Genomic DNA, 15,865 nt, shown 5'->3' on the forward strand with positions numbered 1-15,865 from the left:
AAGTTGGTCAGTCTTTCGACTTGTCTTTGATTCGTTGTCATCAACCATGTTTTGCTGGGACACTCTCTCAGCGTGATTAACTTTCCTTGTAACTTGTAATAGTTCTTGACAATTATCAATGCCAGTAACTAGCAAAGCATGGTCAATTTTGTCATCTGTCAATACACAGTAACCAGCCAAAACATTGCAAACACTTATAGGTTGCTAATAACCATAACTAGCAAAACATTATAAGTTTCTCTTAGAGATTGTAGCCAGATGAGCTGAGCACCAGCACCATCTCTCAGGTGAGTGAACATCAGCATGAGAAACAGGTGAACTACTGCTTCATCCCCTGTAATGAAGGTGCATGAGGAGTCTCCTAGTCAACTGTGAAGAGGTGCCGAATATTTGTAACATATTAGGAAACAATTCAGTCCCCTGCCTGTAGTAACTCTGTGTAAGAGAAATCCATCTGGTTCCCTCCTCCCTCTCCTCCATAGCTCCATAAATTATTAACCACTTAACGCAACAACTCAACCTGTCTTCATTACTATCCTGGCTCTAGAGGGGGGAAGAAATGGTTCCTCGTGTCACTTTTGACTCTGTTGACAATAACCTTCATTCTCTGATTCTTGACCCCTCTGCCAATGGGAACAGTTTCTCTCTGTCACGATTACATAAGGCTTTCCTTCCATCGCTGCCATTTACAGCATTTTCTGTTCACTCAGTTGATAGCTGGCCACAGGCCACAGTGATAGCACACTGGTGATTGATGATATGTGCTTGTAATAGAGGAGTGCTGCAGAGTGGTATTAGTCAAACACTTGTTCGAACTCACAGTTCCCCACGGATTAAAACTGATCGTGGCAGCTGTGGTAGGGGGAGGGGCTGGAAGCAGGCCAGTTACTGAGTTAGACCACAGAAGGAAGGTCATCAAGTCCCTGGGCCACTCTATACCCAGCTGACTCTTCAGCATAGTCTTTGCTGATCGGCTCCTCCTCAGGGCGGAGAAAGAGCGAGCGGGACAGAGATCAAAAATAATAAGGCGACTATTTTATATTTTAAACAGCATCGAAAGGGGGTCAAACAAAGTCATCCAGTCAGCATAATTCTGTGTAGGCGTATCAGCCACGACCATTTGACCCACTGCAACACACTCAGATTTATTGACTAAGCTTCAGATTTTAAGAGGGCAGTTGTTAGCATGGTGGTTCATAGTGAAAAGAGCAGCTCTGCTGTACAGTGAACCTGAGTGAAGCGTACTGAAACAAAGTGAACCACATTGAACCCTCATGAGCAGCACAGCACTGGCCCATACTGAACAGCTGTGAAAAATGATCAACAGTACTGGGAAATTCTGACTTGCGGTGGACACAGACCGTACTAGACCATTGTGAATCAGAGTGGGGGAAAAAAGAATTAAGTAGTTCCGGTCTACAGAAAACCATAGGAACCACACTGAACCATAGTGAAAAATAGTGAATCATCAATAGAGCAGCAGTGAAAACGGTGAACAGCAGTAGTTCCATCCGAAGCATCACAGACAAAATGCTGGAGGAACTCAGCAGGTCCCTGGACCGATCTGCACCAGCTGAGCTCGACGCCTCGGGCGGAGACCCTTCTCCAGGACTGGAAAGGAAGGGGGGGAAGAGGCCGGAATAAAAAGGTGAGGGAGGAGGAGGAGATAGCGAGAAGGCAATGGGCGAAGCGAGGTGGGTAGGAAATGCTGGAGAGGTAGGAAGTTAACTACTAAACTTCACTCACCCCCATCACTGAACTGTTCCCACAATCTATGGACTCAGTTTCAAGGATTCTACATCTCATCTTCTCAATACTAATTTCATTAATATCTGTCTCTACCCCCCTCCCCCTCCCCGAATGAGTCAGGCAGGATGCAGGTTCTGTTGGAGCTGTTGGTTGATCTTATTTAGTTGGCAGCAAAGGTGTCTCAGCATTCCCAGCTTCTGAAGGGTTATCTCACTGTACATTATTGTTCAGGGCATGTGCATCAAGTGATGACAGGACTGTATTTGTAACTGTGTACTAATAGCCTGCTGATGCTATTTTGACACCAATGAAAAATGACCACTTGAATGAAGTGCTTCAAGTTTTTTTTCCCTCCAACTGATGCTGCTCATCCCATTGAGTTCCTCCGGCAGACTGGGTGTTGTTCCAGATTCCAGCATCTCTAGTCTCTTACGTATCCAAGAAAGATATTGCTTTCGGCATTGTTGAGTCAGGTGATGTTACCAGTTGGGTGTTGCCCTTCCAGTCTGTCCTTTAGTCGTAGCATCACATAGCACTAAAGATTATTTGCCTCTTTCAGCGATGCCTGCTCTTTGAAAGAATTGGTCAAGCTAATTCCAGTTCCCCATCAAGTTCATTATGAATTCTTGATCGAAAATTGCCATTCAATTACTTACGTCACTCTCTCACACCACGCTTCCCAGATAATACACTCTGGCCACTTTATTAGATTCACTAGTACACATCGTTAATGCAAATATCTTATCAGCCAATCATGTGGCAGCAATTCCATGTATTAAAGCATACAGACATGATCATGGGGTTCAGACCAAGCATCAGAATGGGGAAGAAATATGATCTAAGTGACTTTGACTGTAGAAAGATCGTTGATGCCTGACCGAATGATGAGTTATCACAGAAGCTGCTGATCACCTGGGGTTTTCATGCACTACAGTCTCTAGAGTTTACAGAGAATGGTACAACAAACAAAACAGCCAGTGAGTGGATGAAAACGCATTGTAAATGGGAGAGGTCAGAGGAGAATGGCCAGAATGGTTCAAGCAAACTGGAAGTCGACAGTAACTCAAATAACAGTGGTGTGCAGAAGAGCGTCTCTGAACACACAACGCACCGAGCCTTGAGGTGGATGGGCATCCTCAGCTGAAGACCACACCACGTCCCACTCCTGTGCCAAATAGAGTGGCCACTGAGAGTAACTCAGCTCATGTAAAACATTTTGGATTTTACCACTTATCTGAGATCATTTTTCTGTGAATACAGACCTTCCTCCTTGTGAAAACAGCCCCAGTGCAAGCTATCCCCGATAAGCCTGAGGTTATCATTTGGCAGGGTCTTACACTGCACACTGCTGCAATTCCCTTCCTGCAGTGTACTGCTACTGCCAACTGCGACAGAAAACAATGTTAATCATTAAAAAACCTGCTGGACTGATGAGTGAATCTAATTAAGGACAGTCATCGCCAGGCTTCCATCGGAGGGCAGGCCATTTAGTGAACAAGGCAATGAAAAGCTGCCAGGTCTGAATTGGAAACATTCCAGAGCTTCCGATCACATGACTTCAGGGTAGGGCTAAATAGAGGGAGACCATTCTGATGATCTGATATTGTCATAATCTTGCACTTTAGCGTGTGCTGTAGCTGGCAGTCACACTTCTAGCTTGTCAGAATGTCAAAACACGTGGATTCCCACTCATTATTGAGTTTGACAGTTCCCTGTGAATCTGGTACACGCAGGAGAATTTACATTCTACCTAAAAATGCATACATCCTCAATGAGGCTCATGATTATTCAGGGTAAAAAATTGGTATCAGTCTCCCACCTTCTCAAAACACACGCCACTGCCATTGGCGATTTGCAGCAGGTCTGGGGTGATCAATCTTGCGTTACTGGAGGCTGCAGGGTAATACAGCAAGTTTGAAAATCCTGGCAACACATGAGGGGTTTGTGCTGCACTTGTGATTCCTCTGACTTGGTCCTCATGAGAACGGATGCAGGCTCCAACAATTCTAACTGCCTGTTTCACGTCCTTGTGCCCCAGCAGTGTTGGGGTTATGAGCAAACCAAGTGTGGAGAGTCTGGCCACACCAACTGATTGAATTTAGAGATAGAGGGAAGGAAAATAAAAGGGAGAAGAATTCTTACAGCACCTTCCCTGGCCCAGGATATTCCAGTACAACTTGGAGAATGTGACAACCAATTAATATACGTGTGGTGACAAACCAGATCTTTCATTTGAAGTCTCAACCAAAGATTAGCACCCCAACAGTGTGGCACTCCCTTGTTATTGCAGTGGAGTGCCAACCGATACCATGAAACTATTCCAGGATTCCTTGGGTTCCTTATCTCCTGTATCTCTTAAAGAAAGCTCAAGGTTCATCTGGTTTATAACACAATGCCTTTTTGGAGAGTTTTCTGGATGCATTTGGCTGTTGTGTCTTCAAAGAAAATTTATTATCAAAGTACGTATGTCAACATATGAGATTTGTTTTCTTGCGGGGCATACTCAGTAATTCCAGGAACCATAACAGAAACAATGAAAGACCCCACCCAACGGGGTGGACAAACAACCAATGTGCAGAAGACAGTAAACCGTGCAAATACAAAAGAAAAAATAATAACAATAAATAAGCAATAAATATCAAGTACATGAGATGAAGAGTCCTTGAAAGTGAGTCCATAGGTTGTGGGAACAGTTCAGTGATGGGTCAAGTGAAGTTGAATGGGGTTATCCCACTGGTTCAAGAACCTGATGGTTCCTGAGCCTGGTGGTGTGAGTCCTGAGGCTCCTCTACCACCTTCCTGATGGCAGCAGTGAGAAGAGAACATGGCCTGGGTGGTGGGGGTCCCCCATGCTGCTGTTCTGCAATGGGGAGGGCTTTACCTGTGATGGACTGGGCCTGTATCCACAACCTTCGGTAGGATTTTCCATTCAAGGGTATTGGTGTTTCCATACCAGGCTGTGATGTAACCTGTCAATATACTCTCCACCAGACATCCACAGAAGTTTGTCAAAGTACTAGATGCTAAGCCGAATCTTCATAAACTTTAAGGAAGCGGAGGCTTTGTAGTTGTACTTAAGTGCCGAGCCGAGAACAGGCCCTCTGAAATGATAACACCGAGGAATTTAAGGTCGCTGACCCTCTTCACCTTTAATTCCCCCGACAAGGACTGGCTCATGGGCCTCTGGTCTCCTCCACCTGAAGCCAATAATCAGCTCCTTGGTCTTGCTGATATTGAGTGTTGTGGCACCACTTTTTTTTTTCAGATTTTCAATCACCCTGTTAAGAGTTTCAATCTTCATATCAAAAGCACTTTATTGGATGGTATCCTTTTTATCTTTGCTTTGGATAATCAGACTATACAATACTACATGGGCTACACTAGCAACAAATTACCCAGTCAAAAAACTTAAAAGTTGCTGGTGAATGCAGCAGGCCAGGCAGCATCTCTAGGAAGGGGTATGGTCGATGTTTTGGGCCGAGACCCTGAGACCCTTTGTCAGGGTCCTGACCCGAAGCGTCAGCTGTACCTCTTCCTCGAGATGCTGCCTGGTTTGCTGCATTCACCAACAACTTTTATGTGTGTTGCTTGAAATTCCAGCATCTGCAGTTTTCCTCGTGTTTGCGAGACAAAAAACTTAATCTAGTCTGTGTCTCTGGATATCCACCATCTGCAGAATCTCGTTTCTTAATTTTAACTGCCACATTATTTAAAGCGTCAGAGAAATTTCCTTTGTTTCATGTATTAAATGTCTCCATATCGTCTCTGCTACTTTGATAGATTTGTTTCTTTCTTGAGTCTTTGTTTATATATTTCTCTGTTCTGGACCTGAAACGTTCATTCTTTCTACAGATGCTGTTTGACCTGCTCAGTTTTTTTTCCTGGTAGTTTCTGTTTTTATTTCAGTTTTCCAGCATCTACATGATGCGTTTCGTTTATTCTTCATTTAAAGTTGGAGCAATGCAGAGCAGAGCTCACATGGCAACATGGTCTCTGCTCTTGGGTTCCTCCTAGAGGCGTGGCACTGGCTGGAAGCTTCCTTTAACCCAGTCTGTATTTGCGTCGAAGACGGGGGGGGGGGGGTGCACTCATTGAGTCACAATGTTTTGCAGCATAGAAACAAGCCCAGAAGCAAATTAGTTTTTATTCCAAAAATATTTCAATAAGTATATTCAGGAAATATATAGCGACCAGTAAATATGCTTTTCAGCAATTGTGTCATCAAAACAGTACATTCTATTACCAAGGCTTTGAACAGCAGATATTTGCAGATCCGTTTCACTGGACCAGTCACTCATTGTCCATCGTCGGCAGCACCTTAAGATTGCATTCGTTTCCTACAAAGGCTTAATGATCTGCGGCTCCAGCTGGTGGCCCAAATGTTATCAAGCCTTTGTACTTGCCTGTTTGCAGCATTTAATTGCGATGCGGCACCAGATCATTCGGCCCTGACTTTACTATCTGTTTTTTATATCTGGCACTGGGACAACGGGCCAGTTGTATTGCTGGTTTGCCTAGTTCTGCAAACTACCTAAATTCTTCTCCCCGCCCCCCCTCCCCCCCCCCAGCTGCCCACTAAGATGAGGGGTTCACAGGAAAGTTTCGGAATTTCTTTAGGATATCACGTAGAGCTGTAGTTTGAATTCCACGGCCACTGAAGCTGCGATGGAAACGGAGTCTATGCTTGATTCAACTATTCGTAGCAGCTTATAGACAATTCATTATGTTTTCCAAATGAGAACTTTCCACTTTATTTGAATAGAACGGCTACTCTACTTTTATTCAATCAACATTAATTTTCATGTAAATTCTATTGTTAAATGTCTGATCCAATCCAATGTTGAGTAATCCAGTCCACTTTTGGAAGGCTGCAGAACAACGGTGACATCATGGCCTGCCCGAGTGGGCGGGTTCCATTGCCGTGACTGGCTGCCGCGTCCCATTTATGGTTTAGCCGCAGATTGGCATCGTCAGTGAGTGGAGAGAGTGCGGAAGGACCCTCGAGCCGTCGTGTTTACATTCGCCTCAGACACGCGAAGGGGGATGGCGTGTTTCTTGTCATGTTAAAAGGAGACGACACCAGCCTTTCCCATGGTTTACCTAATGTGGCCAGAGTTGCAAAATGACTATGCAGTCAGCGGGCAGAAGATGTTTGACAGTTCGAGGCGTCTGAAGAATATCTGGGATGCCGTGAGGTTGGAAGTGACTGGAGACCCTAGCTCCGTGGTCCTCAGCAGCTTCACACAGCTGGATCCCGATCTCCCACTGACCGAGGTAGGCTGGGTGGTTACTCCCCAGTACTCTTCCCATTAGTCGGTAGTTCAAGGTATTGCTGAGGCAGATGTAAAATCGGGGCAAAAAAGTCTAGAGAAAATACAACGACTTTTATTTTATTTGATATAATTATGATCAGGAATTCACTGGAATTGGTCTTGAGAGCGCTGGAAACAATTTCTCAGTGCGTCCAGAAAGGAATTGTTCGGGCATTTGAGAGAAGAATTTATAAGGAAAATCGAAGGAATGGGATTGAGCAGTTTGCTGTAACTAAAGTTGTTATAAAATCTACGGGCTGTGTGGCCCCCGCGCCTTAACAGCTCCGTGATCCCGGGAAAACTTTCCACTTGTTAACTCGCACATTCCAAACCATCTTCGCAGTTGCTATGAAGCTCTAAGTAATTTCTGCAATGTGTTTGTTTATGTAGTGGTATCCTGCTTGTGTCATGAGGTACTGTACTGCTACTTAGCACCATCCAGTCAGATGTTTAACTCTCTTTGCTGTAAACCGGTGTGCATTCGCAGGTGGGGGAAGGAAAGGGGGATTATCAACCGTGATCTCTGGTTTAGCGGGACGTGTATTTTCCCCCATCCTCGGACTTTGAACGGTTACTGATGAGAAAGTCAGATTTCTGAAGCGTTAACATCTCGAACACAATGAACTCGTAAATCGTACTGGGCAATTGGTTGTAACTAAATCAAATGCTACGTGTAATTATCCAGCTGTCCACTTACTGCATTTTCACACAGTAATTTAGTTCCGGAGCTCCGCGATTCTTATAGAGAAGATTCTCTTCTTATGAATTGTAGGTTCAATTTTCAGGGATAGTTTGGGATCAATTTAGATATAATGGCTGTTTTCAGTCATGAGTTTTATCCACATAGTTCACTGAGGATTTCTGACACTATAGGCAACTAGTTGAATGAGGGGAGAAAATGTAAGGATGTGGATGACCCATGTTCACATCTAGGGGTGAAATCAGCCACTGGTGTATGGCTACCTTAAGACCAGATGGAACATTATTAATTTTTGAGATGTGCTGAGTCCCCCAGCAGGAAAATCTAGCTGCACTCTCTGCAGTCTTGGCAGTGGGAGCAGTTGAAATGTAATCCCCTCTGCATTGTCTGTGTGTTTTCTTTTGAAAAGCTCAAGGACACTTGAATTAAAAATAAAAATGTGCATGAGGAAACCACAATGCACTGGAAATCAGCAGTCTTCAACAATACTGCTAGAGCAGCAGAGACAGTTTCTCCCTTTTCTAAAGATGTCCCTGGTTTTACTAGGAGGAAGGATTACTTGTCTGCTCTGTGCATTTAGCAGTAATAGTTGCCCCAAATTTGTGGGCTTTTTCTTTACTTTTCCCTTCTGCAGCCTTGAGTAGGAGTGGGTTTTGCCCACACTGCTGTTCATCGTGTGTGTCACTGGGTATTTGAGGCTTGGCACCTCTTCAGCCATGGTGGAGGGGCACAGCAAGGTGCTGCTGCTGGCCTTGGCCAGCAAACAGACACACTTGTTTCTTTTAGCTATTGGTCGAGGGAGCTCAAACCAGGGCATTGGAAGGATTGCAACCTCCACCTAGACTATTAATCTCCTTGCACTGGATGTTCAAACCTGAATCCCTCCTGGTTCAAAATTGTAAAAAGGAGATGAAAGCAAGTTTTGTATTTCATTTACTACCAAAAAAATACCCCAAAGTGCTTCAAAGCTAATGGAGTACTTTGAAGTACACTCACTGTCACACTCTAAGAAAGAGAGTAGCTAATTTGTGAACTAAAGCTCCCTTAAAGAACAATGGAGCATTGTCTTTCTGGTGTTGCTGGGTGATGGAGAAATCTTCATAGTTGGATATCTTGAAAATTGTGTCAATGGCATTTTCTTTTATATCTACCTGCAAGGAAATCTGTCTTACCGACAAAGGTAGTTGGTTCCATTGGAACTGACAGCCAGAAACTGTGTCCTGACGAAGGGTCTCGGCCTGAAACGTCGACTGTACCTCTTCCTAGAGATGCTGCCTGGCCTGCTGCGTTCACCAGCAACTCTGATGTGTGTTGCTTGAACTATCTCTTGGGTGGTATTGGATCCCATGACCTACAGAACTGTGGAGAACACTTCAGGGAAAGATAATGGAGGAAGGAAGTCTGAAAACATGTAAGAAACAACTGAGTTTGGTAGTGAGGGGTTAACTTTGTCCATATTTTGGGATTGTAGTTGATAGTTATCACTTAACCATTTGCATTGATTTGAAACCTTATAAATAATTTAGAAGCTCCCCTTCTCCCATTAACTCATAATTATTGCCAAAGGCAAGGAAGCATAGCCAATCACAGACACTGTAAAGGAAATGAATTATCTTGAATTTGTGAATTGACTATCTACCTCTAGCTATCACATTCAATATTGATGAGCTGGAACAGATTATAAATACAATAGCAAGATACTAATGAAAATGTGAAAACAGAAAATGCTGGAAACAGTCAGCAGATTGGGCAGCGTTGGTGGAGAGAAAAATAGAATCTCGTCAGATCGAGAACGTTTCGTCAGAATGTGCTTTAAATGAGAAGGAAAGCCAGTAAGGTAAATCAAAAGGAATGACATGAAAAGTGGAATGCAAGAGAAATGATAGGAGCACAAAGTCTAAATTTAGTGTTAGGAGCATGTATATGGAAATAGCCAAATCACTATCATCTGTTTCTGGATAGAAAAATGAGGTGATGGTCTGAAAAGTTGGAACTCAGTGTTGAACCAGTCACAATTGTATCTGTGCTCCATCTCCCATCTATGCTCACTTTTGGTCACTAGGCAAGAGATAAAACACACACTGGCTTCCAACAGGACCGCTGTCTCCAGGAGTCCAAGCACTGAGATAATATAGGCCTATTGCTGTTTCTTGGGAGCGGTTGTGTTTATTGTCAGCCAACACCCCTAATTCATATTGTTTTAACATTTGCTGATAGGGAGTATTTACTGTATGTAAATTATTTGCTATGCTTCTCTAAATTACAGGACTTCTGGAGTGTAAAGTTCTTTGGTGTATCCAAGGTCATGAAAGATGCTAATAAATACAAATTGTTTTCACATACCATAAATAATATTGAGATGAGGGATGTAAAACTACGCCGTCCAGGTCTCTGGTGGTGAGATCCATTATCAATCTATTGGACAATTTCCTTACACACTCCACGCCGTGCCCTGAGACAAGCCATGAAGAGCATCCATGCTCTGCCAGTGTGACATCTCCACACTTCTAAATCTAGCTGTCTTGGCTGAGTAATATTGCTAATTAGAACTTGCATTGCAGAACGAGCCCTAGAGTGCTGGAAGATGGAATGGGCTGTACAATTTCACACTACTGTAGACAAAGGGAGAGGGAAAAGTCTTGCCGAGGGCATTATCTATGAGGTTGTTTGTCTGTTAATAAGCCAATAAACTTGAGTTCACACTCAGTTGAACAATTCTTTATAATTGGGTGGAGAAGGACCACGGTGTAAGGTTCTTCCGCTACTGACAGGGAGGAGCTGGGTTGAGTGAGGAAGCCCCTCGATTACTGTAGTGGAGTACCACTTCGTGGGGCCACGTGTGCAGCAATAGTGCTATCGGTTTTAGGAAATATAATTGAACTCTATATAATCCATTGTCTAGGAGTATTAAAATGAAAGGGCTTATTCTTGTAATTTATTCTTGTAATTTTTAAAAATTATGAATAAAGTTTAAAAAATGTTTTTTAAAAAGTTCTTTAATGGGATATTTATGGGACTTGCACTCATTTAAGGTTTTGAATGTCTGACTGTGGAGATTAGCATTGATCCCTCTGATCATGGAGAATTTGCATTGCTCCTCCCTGCTCTTTGATCCGTGTAACAACAGCAACTGCTACACTCTGCTCCCCTTTTGTTTCCTGCCACATCAGCTGGAAAGAGAACAAGTAGAATCTTCACAGAAAAGAGGCTCAGCAAATGAACTGCCTCACCTCAACACAACATCTGAAATTGTTGGTTGCAATGGTATAGAGTGTGAAGGCAAGTCACCCATAGTGCAGGGTAGGGTGAGCCTTTAATAGCTTCGGTTCTACTGCTGTCACCTTAGAATGTGTAAAGAAGGCTGTGGTCCATTTTGAAATGAATTCGGCTGCCAGGAGGCTGTGTACTTTAATCTGCAGAGACATAATATAATGCGAGCATTTAGGCAGTGAATTAGGTTGGAGCAATCTAAAATCTGGGTGGGGCAATTTGGGCTTGGTTCTGATTCACAAGCCCACAGAAATGTGTACACAAGGCACCTAGAGACAACACAAATACAAAGCTGTTACTTACAGATACACATAATACAATTAATCTTGGATGACTTTTGATTAAGGTTATGTGCTTGCTTACCTCATTATCTCAGTCATCTATTCCAGTCCTCCAATAATCTTTTCCAATTCTGGTCTCAGGGAATTATGTCACCGTTTCTGAGGAGGCCATGACTTTAGCAGCTGGGGTCCTGAAAATTTCTGTCCTTAATCACATTATTTTCCTGTTCTTGTGTAAGGGGTTCCTTAAAGCCTACCTCTGTGATCACCTGCCCTCATCACATTGTGTTCGATACTTCTGTGAGGTAGATGAGAAAGGATGATTATTTCTGGACAGTAATGAAGGATGTGCACGTGTACGAGGGTATGACTGATGTGGATTGGTTAAGTGGAGGGAAACTGCTCCCATTAGAGTGATAGAACACTACAGCACAGGCCAGGCTTTTCGGCCTACCTAGTCTATGTCAAACTATGATTCTGCCTAGTCCCATCAACCTTACCTAGACCATACCCCTTCTGTCCCTGTACTTATCCAACCTTCTCTTAAATGTTAAAATTGAACCTGCAGCTACCACTTCCACTGGCAGCTCATTCCACATTCTCACCTCCCTCTGAGTGAAGAAGTTCCTCATCTTGTTCCGATTAAACATTTAACCTCTCACCCTTCAACCATGACCTTTGGTTGTAGTCTCACCCTGCCTCTGAGGGGAAAAAAGCCTGCTTGTATTTACCCTATCTATGCCCCTCATAATTTTGTATACCTCCATCAAATCTCTCATTCTTGTACGCTCCAGGGCATGAAGTCCTAATCTAGCTCCCTATAACTCCGGTCCTCAAGTCCTGGCAACGTGCTTGTAAATTTTCTCGATACTCTGTATTTTCTGTACTCTATATTAACGGTTCGGGGACCAGGCAACACAGAGAGCGCAAGGAAGAACTTTTTACACAGAGGTGGAACTTGTGATCTGCAAAGATGGTGGAAACAGAATTAATCAGGGAACTGATTTAATTGAAAGGCAGTTGAAGGGAAAGAACAAGGAAAAGACCCGGGGGAGTGGGGATAGTGATACTGTTCCTAAAGGGGGCGGCACTGATTCAGTTGCTGAATGGAGCACCGGTATCATAACAGTTCCATTTTCTGTTCTGGGGGGAGTATTAAGATAAAATGTTGTTGTTAAACAATCTCCAATATCATAGATCAGGAATATACAGGCACTGTCATTACTATTATGCACATTCATGGTGGGGGGAAAAAGGCAGATCTGTTCCTCCTAACACTGCAGTATTTATTGATAAATGGGCCACATTGTGGAAGCATTCCTTTCTTTCTCCTATCGTGCCTGTTCCATAGTGACCCAGGACTGCACCCCCGGTGGAGTGAGAATGGATAAAAACTGCAGCCCGTTTGTATTTCTTTCTATGTCGCTGCATTCATTTGAAACCTTCAACCTATTTGCCTGGCCTGTTCTGAGCAAGATAACAATACATTATTGAACAAAATGTGTTGCTGAAATTAGTTTTCATAGACCCAGCATTGTGCAAGGCTGCAATTGTTGGGACTGATGAATGCTGCTAGTCATACAGCCTGAGCAGGGAATATTGTAAGGTCTCTTGCCAGGCATTAACAGTGCAATTATGGCTGTGGCTCTGACTTGAAATAATTTAAGATTGAGCAACGGGAGGGGGTTCTCTGACTCTTCACAGCAATGCAGATGCATTTAGTTCTCAGTAAACGGTGCCCATCTCGAATCAGATGGAGTCAAAGTTACCTTTCAGTCATTTCAGGGTCTGTTATCTTGAAGGCAGCTGCAAGCATCATATTCTCCTCCTGTCTGCGGGATCCCAGAGCACAAACCCTCCTGTCTGCTGGTTTCCAGTGCATAGACAATCTAGGAGAATGAAGCATGAAGTTTTGACTCGGTGAGCTCACTGAGAGTTTAAAAAGCTCGATTTTGTAAAATCAGCTTTTTATTTTCTGTATTGTTTGGATGTCCTGCTCCAATAGAGGAGTGAAACTAGCATCTGACTTTAACAAGGCCAGGATGAGGTTGGGATATGGTGAATGAAGATTAGAGGTATCCCAGGTCTGCTAACAGTTCAGCCATACCATGTGTGGAACTGAGTTAGACTGATCACCAGGAGCAGTTAGCTGGAGAGGGAGGGAAGGTGCTCTAAGAAGTGGGTTCAACACTACCAGGTAAGTGGGTGATCTTGCTGAAGGTCTGGAGTTTGAATTGTGATCTGTCTTTTTGTTTGTGAGGATGGGTTTATGCATGGCTTTGAGTCTCGCCACCAAATAGCCCTTGAAGGTAATCAACTAATGGAGGAGTTTATTTGCTACAGGGCTCTTCACAAATTTACGATGTCTCCAGCACTGTACAAAATTGGTTGAAGTGTTGTATACACATAGCAAGATCCAACAGAGCAACATGGTAATGTAGGAGATGTAGGAGAGATAAATCACGGGCAGGACTCCCAGGGATGAGCCCTCTGCACAGCTTCAAGATAGTGACATGGGATCTTTTCCATTAGGTTAAGGCTTGGAGGCACTTCCTCCATACAGTGCCAAAATGTCTCCTTTGAGGTGCACACTCAGCTGTCAAAGACAGGAGTGTTACCCACTCTGCCAACGGGTGCCCAAATGAAAACTGTCTCATTATTAATACTGATCAAAATGTACTCCAACAGAACTAAATCATCTTGAGAGACACTAGACAGGAAATAAGAACCAAAATGTATTCAACAATGCACACACATTTGACTGGAGATAAGTGATACTTTAGATTTACTTGAGAGGATTCTTGAGGTGGTAACAGTTTCAACATACATAGTTTCTGCAAAGTTGTTGATCTGTTTGTCTGATGAATGTTGGGCAGCTCTTCCGTTTCGAGACTGGCCAGCTTCTTGTAACCAGGTATGCTGAGAATTCTCTGGTACCGAAACTCTGTTGTTTCTGTTTATTGTGCATTCCACAAATATTCAGAACTAAAATGATAGTGAACTAAATCAACATACACAGAATACTGGAGGAACTCAGCCTGTCAGGCAGTATCTATGGAAATGAATAAGCGGTTGATGTTTTGGGCAGAGACCCTTCCTCAGGACTAGAAATGAAGGGGGAAGATGTAAGAGTAAAAAAAGTAGAGGGAGGGGAAGGAGGCTAGCTGAAAGGTGATAGGAAAGGTCAAGGGCTGGAGAAGAAGGAATCTGACAAGGAGAGGAGAGTGGATCATAGGAGAAAGGGAAGAAGGAGGGGACCCCGAGAAGTAACAGACAGGTAAAAGGTCAGAGTGGGGAATAGAGGAAGGAAGAGTGGGGGGGGGGGATTTTTTTTTTACCAGGAGAAGAAATCAATGTTCATGCCATCAGGTTGGAGACTACCCAGACAGAATATAAGGTGTTGCTCCCCACCCTGAGTGTGGCTTCATCGTGGCACAAGAGGAGGCCATGAACGGACACGTTGGATGTCGGAATGGGAATCAGAAAGCTACTACCATAATGGAATACTTTGGTTCTTTGAATGACTCTTCGAAAAAGAGCCCTGTCTCAGCTGTCATAGGCACATATGCGTCAGCAGATGGGTTATCTGGCACACTGCACACGCTCTCATGAACCTGTTCTACTCCCTTTAATTTTTATTCCTAGCCCTCACCAGAGTGAAAGATTGCTTCTTTCCTTTGAGGCTCTTGCCTGTTATTCTCTGCCCTGAGAAGTTGGTCACCGGATTGAAATGGATTTGCTTCCCACTTCCCAACAGTGGGGGCATAATCATCCAAATTCAGATTGCCTCCAGTGCCATGGGTGGGGTGGATAGGTATGTGTGCATGTATGGGGTAGTTGGAAGCCTATGTGCATTCTTCGGCAGTCTAGTACCCCATCATGCTCACTGTTGAAACTCGCCAATCAAGATTGGATAATTGAGGGTTTCGGGGAGTAGCTGTATGACTGAGTCATCAACTTGAGGAAGGAAAAAAATCTGGTAGTGCAAGAAGGAGGTGTTCTAAGAATACCACTTGTATTTAGTTATCAATTCATATTGTAGCCAGCAGCTTTGACATTATAGTTATTCTGAGATGGGGAACAAAGCAGAGAAGGTTCCCTTTATGTTGCTAAAAGTCTTTTAGATCGCTAGCTTTGAAAATGACCTTGTAACTTCTGAAAAATTTATTTCTTAGTATTAATAATGCTGTGGGACACACAAACACTCTGTCCTGATAGTGTACTCTGAACGTATTATCTTAAAAAAATTAGTTCAACACTTTGACAGCTACAGTTGAATATGATGTTAAAGGGCGACAGTGCTTTCTTACATTTCTGACTGTGTCCTGAGTCAAAAACCCGACTTGCTGAATTTCTTGAGGTCCCCACTTTCATGATGTGACCTTGAACGTGAATCAGAAATGCACGGAGAACCTCGGCTGACAAAGGGGGGATCAGCTCATTTTTTTTATTCCAGTCTGTCCACCTCCTAGATTTCATTTTGACAAGAATTTTAAAACTAAATCATTAACTCAGTAATAAGGGTTGCCTTGTATCAGTGATAGCAGGATATG

At 43.4% G+C, this 15,865-nt stretch overlaps 1 protein-coding gene across 4 annotated transcripts in view; it reads left to right on the top strand.

Annotated features, from left to right (window-relative positions):
• The window catches only part of LOC134359840 (ral guanine nucleotide dissociation stimulator-like), a 157,569-nt gene that overhangs the window by 102,962 nt on the left and 38,742 nt on the right, over window positions 1-15,865 (top strand). For 2 of the 4 annotated variants that reach the window (XM_063073566.1, XM_063073569.1), the window contains exon 1: window positions 6,719-7,023. The exons of the other annotated variants lie outside the window; for them this stretch is intronic. In XM_063073566.1, the coding sequence (XP_062929636.1) occupies window positions 6,841-7,023 (183 nt within the window). In that variant the 5' untranslated portion in view covers window positions 6,719-6,840. Of the gene's footprint in view, window positions 1-6,718; window positions 7,024-15,865 lie in introns of those variants that run through there. 4 annotated transcript variants of the gene reach the window in all.

Source organism: Mobula hypostoma, chromosome 21 (genome assembly GCF_963921235.1).
Source record: "Mobula hypostoma chromosome 21, sMobHyp1.1, whole genome shotgun sequence".
NCBI lineage: Eukaryota > Metazoa > Chordata > Chondrichthyes > Myliobatiformes > Myliobatidae > Mobula > Mobula hypostoma.